The sequence below is a fragment of the Halyomorpha halys genome, unplaced genomic scaffold (genome assembly GCF_000696795.3).
Source record: "Halyomorpha halys isolate HHAL.00 unplaced genomic scaffold, Hhal_1.1 Scaffold680.1, whole genome shotgun sequence".
In the NCBI taxonomy this organism is placed as follows: domain Eukaryota; kingdom Metazoa; phylum Arthropoda; class Insecta; order Hemiptera; family Pentatomidae; genus Halyomorpha; species Halyomorpha halys.
The window spans coordinates 347,499-363,181 of record NW_027111055.1 but is presented as its reverse complement, the minus strand read 5'-3'; the positions used below and the strand labels follow the sequence as shown (position 1 = coordinate 363,181).

The 15,683-nt window shown below is 26.8% G+C and overlaps 1 protein-coding gene across 1 annotated transcript in view; it reads right to left on the bottom strand.

Annotated features, from left to right (window-relative positions):
• Positions 1-15,683, bottom strand: part of LOC106685314 (bridge-like lipid transfer protein family member 3B) — an 84,057-nt gene that overhangs the window by 30,512 nt on the left and 37,862 nt on the right. Inside the window, exon 10 of the mRNA XM_014427908.3 lies at positions 6,058-6,147. Coding sequence (XP_014283394.1) covers positions 6,058-6,147 — 90 coding nt within the window. The remainder of the gene's footprint in view (positions 1-6,057; positions 6,148-15,683) is intronic.

Sequence of the window (15,683 nt, the reverse complement as noted above, 5' to 3'; positions counted from 1 at the left end):
ATTTTTTTCTGTTTAGAAAAGTTTTACTTACAGTTATGAACCTTCAGGTTATATTATATAAGGTTGTATTATATAAATAATACAAATTACAGTATTTTGTGTTGCACATTTTCCACATGGGTATTTTTTTTAACTTTTTATACAAATTTCATAAGTCATATTGACTTTACAATATCATATTTGCCAAGCTTTCTATAGCTGTATTAGTTATTGTTTCTGATGAACAGTCTTTGCTCTCCTTTGGTATTCGGTCCCAAGCTCTTCTGCCAATTGAGATCAAAATTCTTACCTCAATATTTCTTCAATCATTGTTTCTTTGTATAAAATCCAAGCTTTGATCCCGGCTAAATCTAAGATATTGAAAAATACATGTAAAGGTTATCTTTTACATTATATTTTCTGGTCATTTTATTATTTATATTTTTAGGTTATTTTATCTAAACAGTCTTTCATATTTAGTTATATTTATGTCGTCAACTATCTTCACTTGGTTTACCACATTTTTTGTATATTATGATTCTTATGCCGCAGACTGATTTCATCCCCACCAACTCTCGACGGCAATTCCGCCCAAGTCAGTAAGTTCTCTGTTGATGTTTTTCTTCCTTCTTCCCACTTCCACACATTTCTTCTCTCTAGTTCCTTCCTCATTCACTTTTCTGGACATTCTGTATTTATTTAGCTTATTAATTTTTACTAATCTATATTACTATGCATCTTTTACCCATTGTAGCATATATTTTGTTTTCTTCCGTGCCCATTGTATCAAGAATATTGTTTTCTTTCATACATTTCATTATGAGAATTTAATTTTTTTCATGATTTGTATATCTTTAATTATTACTTATATATTTTATTATGTTAATTTCAATTACTTACAATTTATATTTTCTCCTCCACCTTTCATCATGTTTATTTAGATAAGCACTGTCTGATTTTTAAACTTTTTTATCATTTGTTTTGTATAATTCTTACCTCTACAATATTATATTTTATCTTTTATTAGTATCAACTACTATCTACTTAATTTATTGTTATGTATATTTCCATGTTTGCTATTATTTTCCTTTCCTTTTTCTTTTTCTCTGAATTAAGGTTGTTATCTCGTTTTGTTTTTCAGTCCTGATAAAGGGTTGAAATTCAGGTCAAAATTTCAGCACAAATAAATAAGTGTTACTTATTTGTGTATTGTTACTAACCGCACACCCAACTTGTCTTCACCTTCAATCTTCTTCTCATATAAATCACTTTCTTTTTGGCCCTTTTCATATATTCAAAATAATTTCTTCGTCCATATTGCTTTCAAATAAGTCACATTTATTTTCCACAGTATCATTATCAATATCAGGAACTTCCTGGTCATTTTCTAAACAAGCCTTATCAATATTATTTATTTTGTTTAATAAATGGATATTCTTCAAATTTCTTGGCATTTTTAGGGATGAATATACAAATAATAAAGTAAAAACTAAAATATAAATCAAACAGGATAAAAACATTGAGAACAGAAATAAAATAAATTCAAATATAAATCATAAAATATTTTTGGATCTATTAACTTTGTTGAAACCAACACTTAATAATCTCCATTATACACTATGAAATTTTGATGCTCTGTTCAAATAGCAAGATCATACTGTCATACAAAGAAAATTAAACTCTGGATTTTCTTTTCTAGGAAATGCTGAGGTGAAGAAAACTTCCAATTAGAATATATTATTACTCTATATTTTGTAATGGTACAACGTTTCAAGATTTACCCCATACTCCTGTAATATGTATTCTATAATTTTAACAAATAATTTAATCTTATCAACAATTTTTATCGAAATGTTATATGTATACAATTAGAAATCTTGAAATCTATATTCACCTCATATTTGTTGATTTTATCAATTTCTATTATAAAATTCTGCAATTTATATAAATATAGTATCAACATTTTTTACAACCACATTACTTAAATAATGTCCTTCACTAGTGGTGCATTCATTCATCCCTGTAGCAGAAACCAATGTACTATATTAGGCATAACACCTTTGGACATATCAATATGCCTGTGTGCTGTTTTTTTACCTCCTTATTGATATGCCTAATTTGATACATTTTGCAATTTAGGTTAAAAATTATGATTTTTACAATTGGACAATTTTATTTCTGAATATTTTCCCTGATTTTTTATATTTATCTGGCCAGCCTATTTATTATATTCACATAATATGTATTTAAATGTTTTGTATCTGTTTTACAGTTAACTGTGTTGTTAATATTTTCGTAATATGAATTGCTTCTAGAATCCTTCTGCTTTTAGTGTTTTGTGTCATTTCTATTATTGTGGGGTTTTTGAAGTTAAATTTATGGTTTAATCATTATGCTGTGGTTTGCCAATGCAGTGAATTTATATTTTTGGCATTTTTACTGCTTGTGATGTGTTGTTTAATCCTGGTTTCCAGTTTTATATTGTCATTAATATCGATATCGAAGATTAGAAACAATATTTTGATATTTTATTTTATAGAAATATCAATATTTTATGAAACAAAACTATAACATTTTATGAACAGCTAAAATAATGTATTTCGATATTTTATTTTTATGATTTCATATTTATTTCGATATTTATCATTGTTGAAAATATCGATATCGATATTTTGATATTTCATTTTGAAAATTTCAAATTCATTTTGGTATTTAACATTGTTGATAATATCGATATCGATATTTCGATATTTATAAAATAGAAATATCGATATTTGGTTTAATAAGATTGAGAACATTTTGTAAAAAGCATTTAAATAGTTATTCGATATTTTAAATTTATAAATATTATTTATATTTTTATTTATTTATATTCCATATCGATATTACAATAATATAATATATCGAAATAAATATGTATTTATCAAAATAAAATATCGGTTTCCATTTTTAATTATTCTATACAATTTTCTAGTCTTTTAAAACAAAATATCAATATTTCGATAAAATAATACCGGAATATTGTTTTTATATACCATATCAATATTACAATAGTGTAAAATATCGAAATAAATATCTAATTATCAAAATAAAATATTGATATTCCTATTTTAAAATCTCTATATGTTATTTTAGTTATTTTTAACAAAATATCGATATTTCGATAAAATAATACAGGAATATTTTTGTTTATATTTCATATCGATATTACAATAATATAATATATTGAAATAAATATATATTTATCAAAATAAAATATCGGTTACCATTTTTAATTATTCTATACAATTTTCTAGTCTTTTAAAACAAAATATCAATATTTCGATAAAATAATATAGGAATATTGCTGCTAATATTCCATATCGATATTACAATAATGTAAAATATCGAAATAAATATGTAATATCAAAATAAAATATCGATATTCCTATTTTAAAATTTCTATATGTTATTTTAGTCATTTTAAACAATATATCGATAATTCGATAAAATAATATCGGAATATTGTTTTTATATACCATATTGATATTACAATAATGTAAAATATCAAAATAAATATGTAATATAAATATAAAATATCGATATTCCTATTTTAAAATTTCTATATTTTATTTTAGTCACTTTAAACAATATATCGATAATTCGATAAAATAATATCGGAATATTGTTTTATATACCATACCGATATTACAATAGTATAAAATATTGAAATAAATATCTAATTATCAAAATAAAATATTGATATTTCTATTTTAAAATTATTCTATGTTAAAATCTGTAATTTTAAAATATGTTATTTTAGTCATTTTAAACAAAATATCGATATTTTGATAAAGTAATGTCGGAATATTGTTGCTAATATTTCATATCGAGATTACAATCATGTAAAATATCGATATGCCTATTTTAAAATCTCTATATGTTATTTTAGTCATTTTAAAAAATATATCGATATTTCGATAAAATAATATCGGAATATTGTTCTTGAATACCATATCGAATTTACAACATTAGATAATATCGAAATAAATATGTAATTATTTTAAAATCACTATACAATTTTCTAGTCTTTTTAAACAAAATATAATAATAAACAAGATATAAAATAATATCGGAATATTGATGCTCATATTCCCTATCGACTACAACAAAAGGAAATATCGAAATAAATATGTACTTATCAAAATAAAATATCGATATTCTATTTTTAAATTTTCTTCAATAAAACAATTATATTTTAGTTTATATTTGTTATGTTTATGATATGGTTGTCATGGTGTTCAAATAAGTCTTCCTATGTTATCATTTTATAATTATTATTACTTTAAGTCATTAAATTTTCGATATCGATATTTCGATATTTTAGTTCCGATATTATATCGATAACGCTATCGATATTTTTCTTTCGATATCCCATCCCTAGTATATACCACTCAAAATAGTCGATAAGCTCAAAGCACTAAGTAGTCCATGTAATTACTTCTCATAAACTCTTTGTATTTACAAAAATTGTATTTTGTACATAAAATTATTCCCTCTAAAAATGTTCTTGTCCTTTATTGTTGTTGTTTATTATTTTGTCCCAGTTAACTTCAATTAGTTTTAAACAGTCCATTACTGCTACATTAGTATATTTGTCTTCATTATTTATTTTAAGATCGGCTAGTATTTGTTTGAATTCTAATGCATTTGGATGTCATATTCATTGCTATTATTTAATTCATTTAGAGCAGGGTTAAGAAATTTTGATAAGGCTTCAATTGGTCCATTTATGTTGTTAATAATGGGACGAAGATTTTTGTCCTCTTTGTACAGCTTTATTAAACCATGAATCCTTGGGGAGTGACATCACTTACTTGTAATTTGTTTTTTATTAATTTATCTAGGAACCCCATTTTATGAATTTGATTGACATATTTATTAATTTTTCCAACTTAATCAGTAAAAGGTTCTGCTCTCAATGACTTGTATGTGTTGTTATCATTTAATAATTTATCCATCTTTTCTTCATATTCATTTTTGTGTAATATAGCTAATTGTTTCATTTTGTCCAATCTATTTATAATGATGTCTTTGTTAATTTTTAAGAATTTATTTAAGTCTTTTAAATCTCTATTAATTTGTATGTTCAAAATAGATTTTTTACTGTTCTTGTTATTTGCCATGTGATTACTTATTATAGACTATATTTTATTTCTTGTAGCATCAATGTGAATCTCAGATGTCTGAATATTGTCTAATATATTTCCAAAATCAATAATTATATTTGTTATTTCTCAGTCATTTTTCTTCATTCTAAGTTAAAAGTTTCACCTAATGACAATAAATTCATTATATTCTCTGGAAAATCTAGTTTTGCTTTGTTAATTACTCACCTCAGCATTTAAAAAAAAATAAGCATTTGTTTCAATCGCGTGTTTGTTTACATTGTAGACCCACTATTACATTGTGGACTCATAAAGCAACTTCAGGAGTGTGTTTTCACGAAAAAGATAGTTGTAATTAACATGAATTGTTTAAATATTTAAATGACCACACATGGTAAACTAGACATGCTGTAAATTATTTTTGGATAGTAAACAAGAAAGAAAGTTGTGAATATAGAAAAGTAGGTTGTATTTATATTATAGAAAAAGTCAATAAGTTACATGGCGAAACAGTGATACTGTATACAAGAAATTCTAAATGAAATTTCAAAAATGGTCATTTGACCACAAGTAGTAGGTTTAGTGTTCATTAAAGGATTATTCTGCTGGTTCATATAGGTCCAAATGTGTATGGAGTGAGAAAAATGTTTTACAAAAAAAATAAAACTAAAAACTTGAGTTTTATTTGAAAGAAAAAATATATATATAATTGAAATTCACATATTTGTACATTGTATCATAATAGCAATGAAAATTACTTCTTAAATTTAACACAGTAAATTTCATTTCTGACTACAACACAACCATCATCTAGATTTCATCATTGGTCAAACTATTTCTGTTCACCTTTTTCATATACCTTTCAAACTATTATAACTATAAAATAAGAGGATAATATTAGTAACTGGAATAGTTGTAAGAAAGTACTTACATGGAAAAGCAATATCTCCAGGGTAATAATAATATGTGAATTCGGCATGCAATGAAACATCTGTAGGAAAAGAATATCGCTCCTTATCACCTATAAAAGAATATTTCAATTGTTATTGAACTTTGTTAACTCAAAGTTAACACCTAAAACTATTGCACAGCAGTTGGCCAATGACCAAAGCTGAAAATAAGCATTTCTAATTATCTAAATGTCACAGAAGTGAAAAATATGCAACCTATTAAGTTAAAACTTACAATACTCTTGTAATGAATATGTTCATTTTTTATATATTTTTTTCTTTTGCTTTCTAAAGCTGAAATACTAATATGTACTATGTTATAAGAAGACAAAAGATACTACCATCACACACAGAATAAATAAACAATAATCAATCGATCTAAAACAAAGCAATAATTCCAAAAACAAAAGTATGTATATTGAAATTAAAGTCTAAAGTATGGTAATCAATTCTTTGGAAAGAAAAATACATTTAAAGTCAATATCATGAGTACCATGTGAAAAATATGAGCCTAATTTAATTTTAACTAGAAATTTATAAAGTAATTAACTTATATTTTAAGGGTAAACCTATAAAAACACAATCAAGAACATATTGAAACATACACACACAAAATGTAACCAGTTCCACGCTTTTGTACGCAGTTGGTCTGTATCAAAGAAGTGCTCTGTGTGTCACTTGAGCTTTTCGCATTGTATCCTACGATGCTGTGTGCCCCATCTCAAATATGCCTCTTATAGATCTTTTGGCAGATGAACACAGCCGGATGTTCCAAAAGAAACAAGAAAAACCAGATGTTCACAGGACTACATTAGCAGAAGAAAAAATCCAGAGACGCTGAAATGCCTTATATTCTGGAAGATGGACCCACTGTATGATTCCCGATGTATCTACATGTATATCCCGGAAACACGGAGAGGCGGATTACTACCTCACTTAACTGCATATAGGGCATGGTTGCTTCAGGACCTACTTAGCCTGGTTCAAATTGTAAGATGGATCATCGTGCCCAGCTTGTGATTCCATGGATGTAACAGTGAAACATTCGTTCTTCCATTTTCCAGGTTTTGTACAAGAAAAAGAAGAGCTAGACATGAAACTAGACAAGAAATCAGTTCCAGAAAACTTAGTCGCCTTGATGATGGATAGGCAAGAAAATTGGAGTGCTGTAGCAGATTATGCAGCGCAAATTGGTGGAAGGCTCAGAGTACAAGAATGAGAAAGAAGAGGCCAAACAATGTACAAAGATGTTGGTAGACAGTTCTTCTGCACCGTGAAGTATTGCTACACAGCGGTTCCTTGGAGTGGTGAAGAAGAATTGGGAGGTGGTTTTTAGTGAGTAGAAATCTCACACTGTTGTGTAACTTTTATTGTTGCACTTCATCTTATGAAAGATTTTCCCTAACCACAAAAAAAAAACACACACACACAGAGTTTATAATGAATTGTGATAATTCATGATAAGTCAAAAACAAACTTAATGTTCATTTAGTGAATCAACATATTTTCCAATTTTAATTAATCTAATACTTAATGATTACACCCCTAGGTTTTGAATTATAATATTATTCTAAACAAAACATGTCATCCCAGAGTAAATAAAGATTATTATCAATGCTACAATAAAGCTTATTATTATTAAATTATGATCCATGAAAAAAGACAAACGTTGCCATGTGAAGTTAAGGCAATATCAGCTATTAGCAAAAACAAAACAAAAAAGTCAGGTAAGAGCATGCTGCAGAGAAAAATTGGACTATTCTACAATGGAAGCCACGACAAACATTAATTTGCGCATTATGTCTAGTCTAAAGCAAATTAAATGATGCAATTACGGTTTCCCATTCAGTCAGTAATAAAAAAAGCAAACTCAAATTCAAGAGAACATCTATCAATATGATAGAGTCTTCGTCTTCCAAACTAAACTAAATTTTCCTAGACTTAATTAGAAATTTTTAAATTAGGGGAAAGAAAAAGTAGTCATGACCATAGCAAAGATGATAACCAATGAGTTGAAAAAGTTAAATAATGAAATCAGCAGCTGGTGAATTTAATATAAGGAATTTGGATGATAGAATAACAAAAAAAAATCCTTTTAAAGTATTTAAAAAAGAAGAGTTTTTAATACTTTAAAGGGATTTTTTCCATATTCCAAAACAACTCTATACTTGCTGCTGTCATGTTTGGTCATCACTGACAAGATATTACAACTAAGAAAAGATCTTCCTTGACATAAGAAACAATTTCAGACAAGAATTTCGTTTAATCCATAAAAATTGTATTACATAAGTAAATGATTAAATTATTTCATTTTACCAGGGCCCTGTTAATCCCTCCAGCAAATCATATAATTTTATATTTAGATATATCAATATAATTGGGAGAACTTTTGGAGTGAGGTCATGTTTATGACAGGTTTATATCAGGCCATGGAAGCCAAGTGTGTTGAGTACCTTACCTTAGCAACCTCAAGTCTGCAGTGGTACCTGTCTGATTCCATCTTGAGCTGGTTGACTTTTATTTTGTGGGAGCCCTAAGGAATGAAAACTTAATCCTCTCTGAGAGGAGTTTCAGTTTTTTCCTAATCTGGTTGGAATAGGTTGGGCATCTATTAAAAGTCTCTTCCCCTCTCCGCCCATATGTCATGAATGGCTTTGTAGGGCATTTTTATCTAGCTTGGTATGCAGGTGAACTCCAGAACAAACATTAATCCTGAAATTCATCGTCAGATAATGGTTGAAAATAGGTGCTACCATGGACTCCAGAGGCACTGTAAGAGCAGAGAGGTATCTGGAACCATCAAGGTGTGCCTGTATAAGACTCATATCAGACCTGTGCTGGCCTACACCATGAGACGTCTAGTGAGAATGGCTGAGGACCAAATCCCTGGAAAAATACTAGCTGAATGGCTACATGGTCTACATGGGATATGTCAGCAGAACTAGGCTGCACAGAGCTGACATGACAGATAATGCCATAATACTCTGTACATTGTGGGCATCCAAAACTGGAGAAAAGCAGCAAAGCAGAGAAATGACTGCTGGTAGAAATTGCAGGCGACCTTGCACCATTGAAGAGTGTAGCATCAGTTGAGAAGAAGAAATGATTAATTCATCACACTTATACTAGGGTGTAAACAAAGTCTGGCCATTTTTCCCTTTTAATAGCAAAAAGGTTTCCCTGGACAACTATTTAAATATTGAAAACATTAAATTATTATAATTAAATTCATCATAAAAATGTTCATATTGTAAAATTCTTGAACCTGAACATTTTTCACTTTTATGTTACACCAATGTATATCTGTCAGGTCAAACTTTTCACATTATATTCTATATATAACATTTTGTTTATCTTTTTTTTTATAATTTTGTTTTTTTATAAAATCTGTTTTGCGAGTTAAAAATGAATTAATTTTATTATTATTAGTAGGCATACCCCAACTTAATATTCAGGAAAAAAATTTTTCAATTATTTATTATTATTATCAACTCTATTACTATTATATTTGATTACTATTAATGATGATATAATTGATTTAATTAATCTTAGTTAAAAAATCACGTTTCAGAACTCGAGGTTCTACATTTTCGTTTTTGATTCATACGGGTGTAAAACTAATATGAAAAAACTTGATATGCTATTCTTGAGATCTACTAAAATTTGATATTTTAAAAAATCATACTTCAAAACTTGATATTTGAGTTCTTTTCATTTTTGACTCATATGAAATCAACATTTTGTAAATTTATTTTTTGAAATATGGCGCTATTACATGTACAAATGTCTATCAGCACTTAAATTTAAGCTCATTAAATGCACCATAATTTATTTAATTATAATTATCTCCGCAGGGGGTTTCATGATATTTTATCAAATAATTTCACAAAATGTTGATTTCTTGTTATTAAGAAAAAACTTTTGGTTTTTGAAAAACTACATCTTGGAAACCGTTAGACATATATATTTTTATTATCATACAAATTGAAGCTAGCTAAATGCACTCTAATGTAGTTTGTAATGATTATCTGTGCAGGAGTCTTAAATTCCAATATATTTGCTACAATAAAGCCTGACAATATTGATTTCTGGTTTGGAAAAACTTTTGTTCAGATATCTATTAGCCCTCAAATTAAAGCTAACTAACCATATAATATAGTAGTTTATAACATTAATTTTTAGATGAAGAGCAGTTAAATTCACAAAATATTATTTTTTATTTATTTAAAAGAACTCAAAAATCAATTTTTATTCTCTAATAACATGGTTGGCAGAGCCATCAATTTTAACTCTAAACTGTATGTAGTTTTCATTTAAGTAATAAACAATTGGAGATAAATAAGTTGGCTTTTATCTCCTCTTGGCCTCTTGGACTATATTATCATGCTTAGCTAATAAAAATCTGTAACCATACTTCATCCATTGTTTGTATTATCATCAGTATCACTATTAACATTCTAATTTATATTTATTGGATTAATGAGTGTTTTGTTATTACTTTTATTAATTGGTTTACAATTATTAACACTGTTATAATTACATTAAATTATGGCAAGTTATTATTTTTTTTTCCAAAATACTATAAATTTTTGTTTTAATGTTATTAATATAATATGTATCTGTTAACCCTATTTATGATATTGTACATTTAAAATTTTAATTAAGGAGGAAAATCAGTTCACACACTATCTTATATAAAATCTTCCAATTTATTAAAGTTATTAGATCAATAAAGTTCATTGGTCATGATTAATTTGTTATAATAATATTTAGGAATTCACATTCAGCAGGAATGTGAATGAAATACTTTTAACAGCATAGGTGTCTAACAGCTTCAATTATACGAAAATGTTTCAAGTCAATTATGTTTCACAGAAATATTTTTGATAATGTTTATATTATGGTTCTTTCAGTTTTAACTATAATGAAACGAGAATTCTCAGAACAGTTACAACAAATAGATTCAATTAACTTTACCTACATTTCAATACAGAAATAAAAATGCACATCCTAAAGACATTATATAAAAACATCTAATAACATACATAAAGACATAATCTACTTCAATTATCACATATAATATAAGAATACAATATTAGTTGATAGCAAAATACAGTGTTATGTTATCAAGAAAATTGATTATAGCCCAACAAAAAAAAAAAAAAAAACGTAAGATTTGACTAATAGAGACAGACATAAAATAGCTATTATAAAAACAATGTAAGATGCAGAAAAAAAATTACAATACAGAAGTCACATGCAAATTAATGCCTCAGAATTAACCAACAAATTACTATGAATCTTTTTGCTTCTCAAGTTATTGTTCCCAATAACTTTTCAAATAAAATATTAACGAAAAAATTTGCACATAAATATCAAATTGAGCAGAAACAATTTTTTGTTTTAAATAAAAGAACAACTACTCTAAAATGCCATATTAAATGTTAAATCCAAAAGTTAAGTAGCTATGATATAAATAAGTCAACTATATAGCTTAAAGGAAAATAAAAGAGATAAAAAACAATTACTTATGAACAAATGGATTTTTTTTTCTTAATTAAATTAATATAATACTTAAAACCTTTTTTTTATGATTAAACTCATACACCAATCCTTGATTCAGTAATTAAAGAATGCAGGAATGACACTTAACTTATGGACTAAATACCAAAAGGTATGGCATAAAATGTTGATGACAGCATTTTTAATTACTATACTATGCTTTTTAATGTATATGAAATAATACATGGACAAGATATTACATATACTACAAAGCTTGTAGGCAAAGAATGTCATACCTTGTGATGTACCCTCCTGTCTTTTATGTAGGCCTTTTTGTAAAAAAAATAAATGAAATACATACACAATCAATTGTAAATTTATGATTTTAAGAAGACCCAACTTTAAAATATTATTAATAAAGTGATATTATGTAGTGCATACTTTAAAAATCAAATGAAAATCATTATAGTGATTGATGTATATGATTTTTTTATATTTCATTAATTTTTTGGACAACTCAATGTAATTAATACATATTAGTCTGAGAGCACACAACAAAAAAGGTGACATATTTTAACTACGGTATGCGTTTTTAAAATAACTATGTCCATTAGCCTAAAATGAAAAATGCATGTCTGCCATCTTAAAGCTACTTAAATAAGAAATGACAACCAATTAAATACGTTACAGTTCAAGAAATAAAGGGAAAAAGAGATGAGCAAATAGACGCAAGAGGTTGGGTAGTTCTGATTTTTTGATATGTGTTTTGGGTTTGGATTGACATTAAAATTTTTAATTTTTGACTTCAGCAGATGACCAGATTATTTTCTTCGAGAAAAACTCTAAAATTTTTCATTCCAGGGTCAATAATTAAGAAACTATCTACTGCCCAGAAAACATTATACATATCTTTTTCTAAAGTAGAGTATGTTTGCTAAAATTTGAGTTCTTAAAGAGCTCTGTATGTTTAATAGTAAATGAGATACAGTTTTTTCCAAAATCACCATTTGGTTTTCAAAAAAAAGAAAAAACTAAACGAGTTATCTAACTAACGAGCGATTGCAAAATATATTTTGTCCAGTATCATGGAAAATGTTATTGCTTTGAAAATCATTATAAATTACTTCAAAGTGAATTTTACAAGCTTCATTTTGAGGACTAACAGAATTAAATATATAGTTCCTGAGAGGTCAAACTTTTGTCAAGATGACTCCATTCATAACAAAGTTATCATAATGTCAAAATATATGTGTGTGTGTGTGTGTGTGTTTAAAAAATGTAAAAAAAATATTTTTACTACATTTTAACATTACACTACATTTGTGAAAAATGAATTTGTCATCCTAAGAAAAGTTTGATATTTCAAAAACAATTAGGCAAACAGACATCTACTATAAGAGTTCAAAATGATGCTTGTTAAATTCTCATTCATTTCCATAATATTGGCCAAAATAAAGTCACAAAATGCTGATTTCTTGTTTAAAAAAAAAAAATGGTGTTTTTGGAAAAACTATCTCAAGTGCTACTAAAGGTACAGAGCTCTTTAAGAATAAAATTTCAGCAAATAAACTGTACTTTAAAAAAGGCATGCATAGTCTTTCAGGCAGTAGATAGTTTCTAAGATATTGAACATGGAATGAAAAAAAAAATTCTACTTTTGTAAAAACTGTATCTCAAATACAATTAATGGAGTATATCATTGAATAAAATATTAACATAAATTTTTTGCTTTTGCACTAAAATGAGCTTCCAGGGTCCCAAACTAAATTAGGCATGGTAAAAGTGGGTTACTTCGAAGGGGGGTGCATTATTTCATAATAAAGTTTGGGTATATAAAATGGTCATGTCCATTGCCCTAAAAAGAAATAGACCTTTCGGCATCTTAAAGCTGCTGGAAAAAAAATAGTGTAATGGGCTGGCTGAACACGATATAGCCCAAGAAACAAAGCAACAAAAGGAGAAAATAAATGCAGGAAGTTGGATAACTCAAATTTTGAGATATGTTGTTTAGGTTTGAATTGGCATAATTCTAAATTTTTGACCTTGGTAGATGACCAGAAGTTTATCTTATTCGAGAAAAACCCTAAAATGTTAGTTAATTTTTCATTTTAAATTTAATATCTCCTTCATTTTTTATTCCTATGGCTTCAAGATGGCAGGCATGAGTTTTTCATATCAGATCAATGGCCATTTTATAACTCAAAACCTTAATATGAAACAAGCCACCTTTTATGTCAAGGACTATCAATATACATTTGATTTTCTCTTGAAATAAAAGTAGAGTAAATAATAAAAAATATATCAAAAAAGAAATTTGTATTCAATAGCAATCTAGACCAAAATAATGAATAAATATTTTTTAAATGGGATTAAAATTTACTATTGTATAAAAGGATATTAAAAATTAAAAATAATCAGAGAGCAAACAAAATTTAGGACTACAAGTGAGGACAGGATTACTGGAGCAATGTATTCCAATTTCTGGTGCCGAGTTATTCACAATTACTTTTAAGAAATTACAACTAAGAGACTTATAATTAAAACTCACACTTGCTTTTCAATCACAGATAGAATTTAGACAATTTAGATACCACAAACACCTTTATACTCTAAGAAGAATCAATCTAGCAAAGATATGTTTCTTATGAAGAGTAACAGGCAAATAAAGAAAAATAAACTACAATTATTTTTCAACCAAACTTTGCTACCACCAATCGAAAGGTAAATATCTCTTCTTTTCTTCCCAGCTCTTTTTCGCATTTCACAGACACTGGTGTACCACACTCAGCAACACAAAAATTTTAAGTTCAATGCAGAAATATTATTTCTTAAGGAGCAAAGCTATCAACTTCTATGGTGAAGTTGCAAGCTCAATCATTTTATAAAAAATAAATAACTATATTAAAACTATTTCAATCATCTAGCAGTTCCTCATAAACAATTTTAATGAATAATTAATTATTTATAGGTTAATTCCAGTATATTTAGGAAAATAGACAAAAGAATAGTTATTTTTAAAAATATAAATTTTTATTGTTTTGTAATGTTTTATAAACTCAGGATATGTAGATTCGAGCAGCAGTTTATGTGAACATGAACTACTAAAACATATTAATCAAAACTAATGTAAACCATCAATTAATTACATTTTAAACTGTTCTATCCAATTATAAAGGGAAAATATTTTTGAAATAAAAAAAAAACTTAAAAGACTGAGAACAAAACAATATGAATATCTTCCCTTGTTAGTTGTTGTTTCCTTCAAAAACTCTGGTTCTGAAGAAAGTGGAATCTTCAGCTAATAAGTTGACAACTAAATAAAATGATATATTGACTGGCGGTTGTATATTGTCCATGTGCTTTAATAATTTTTTAAAAATAAATTATGGAATGATTGAAATTTAAATTAATTACAAAATTTAATTTATAATCATAGAAACAGTGCTGGCCTTAGATATTTGGTTCCATCAGGCTATTACATGATAAGCAAGACCCAAATTTTTATGTAGTAAACCAAAATACATAAATAATTAAAACAAGAAATAAATTTGACAATTAAAAACTTAATATGACAAGCTTTCTAAACTAAAATATCAAAATAATAAATATAATTAGTAACACAAAAGGAAAACAACAATCATTAATTTAAATAGGATAACTAATTAACAATAAAACAATAAATTAATAGGAACATATTTGAAACAAATAATAACAGGCAAGGAACCAAAAAATACCTAAAGTGTATGTAAATAAATTAGAAACATAATGTGAGACAATATTCAAAATATGAAAGATTTAGTTTTAGATCTCAAACATAATAATAATTTATAATATTGTGAAATAGAAAAACTGAGAAGCCGATTTAGTTAAGCAACTCCATTCAAATCATATTACTGATCAATATGCCTCCTTAAAGTTATATTTTTCCCTCTTGGTAAGCAAATTTAAATCATACTGCATTTAAATTTTAGAGGGATTGTTTCTTTGTTTAGGCAATCACTGGTAATATCTAAAAACAATCTCTGATTGTTATAGGCGTAACAGAAGGAAAAATAGCAATAAAGCTTAAATGAAATAAAACTTGCTTAGTTGCATCACAGTAACA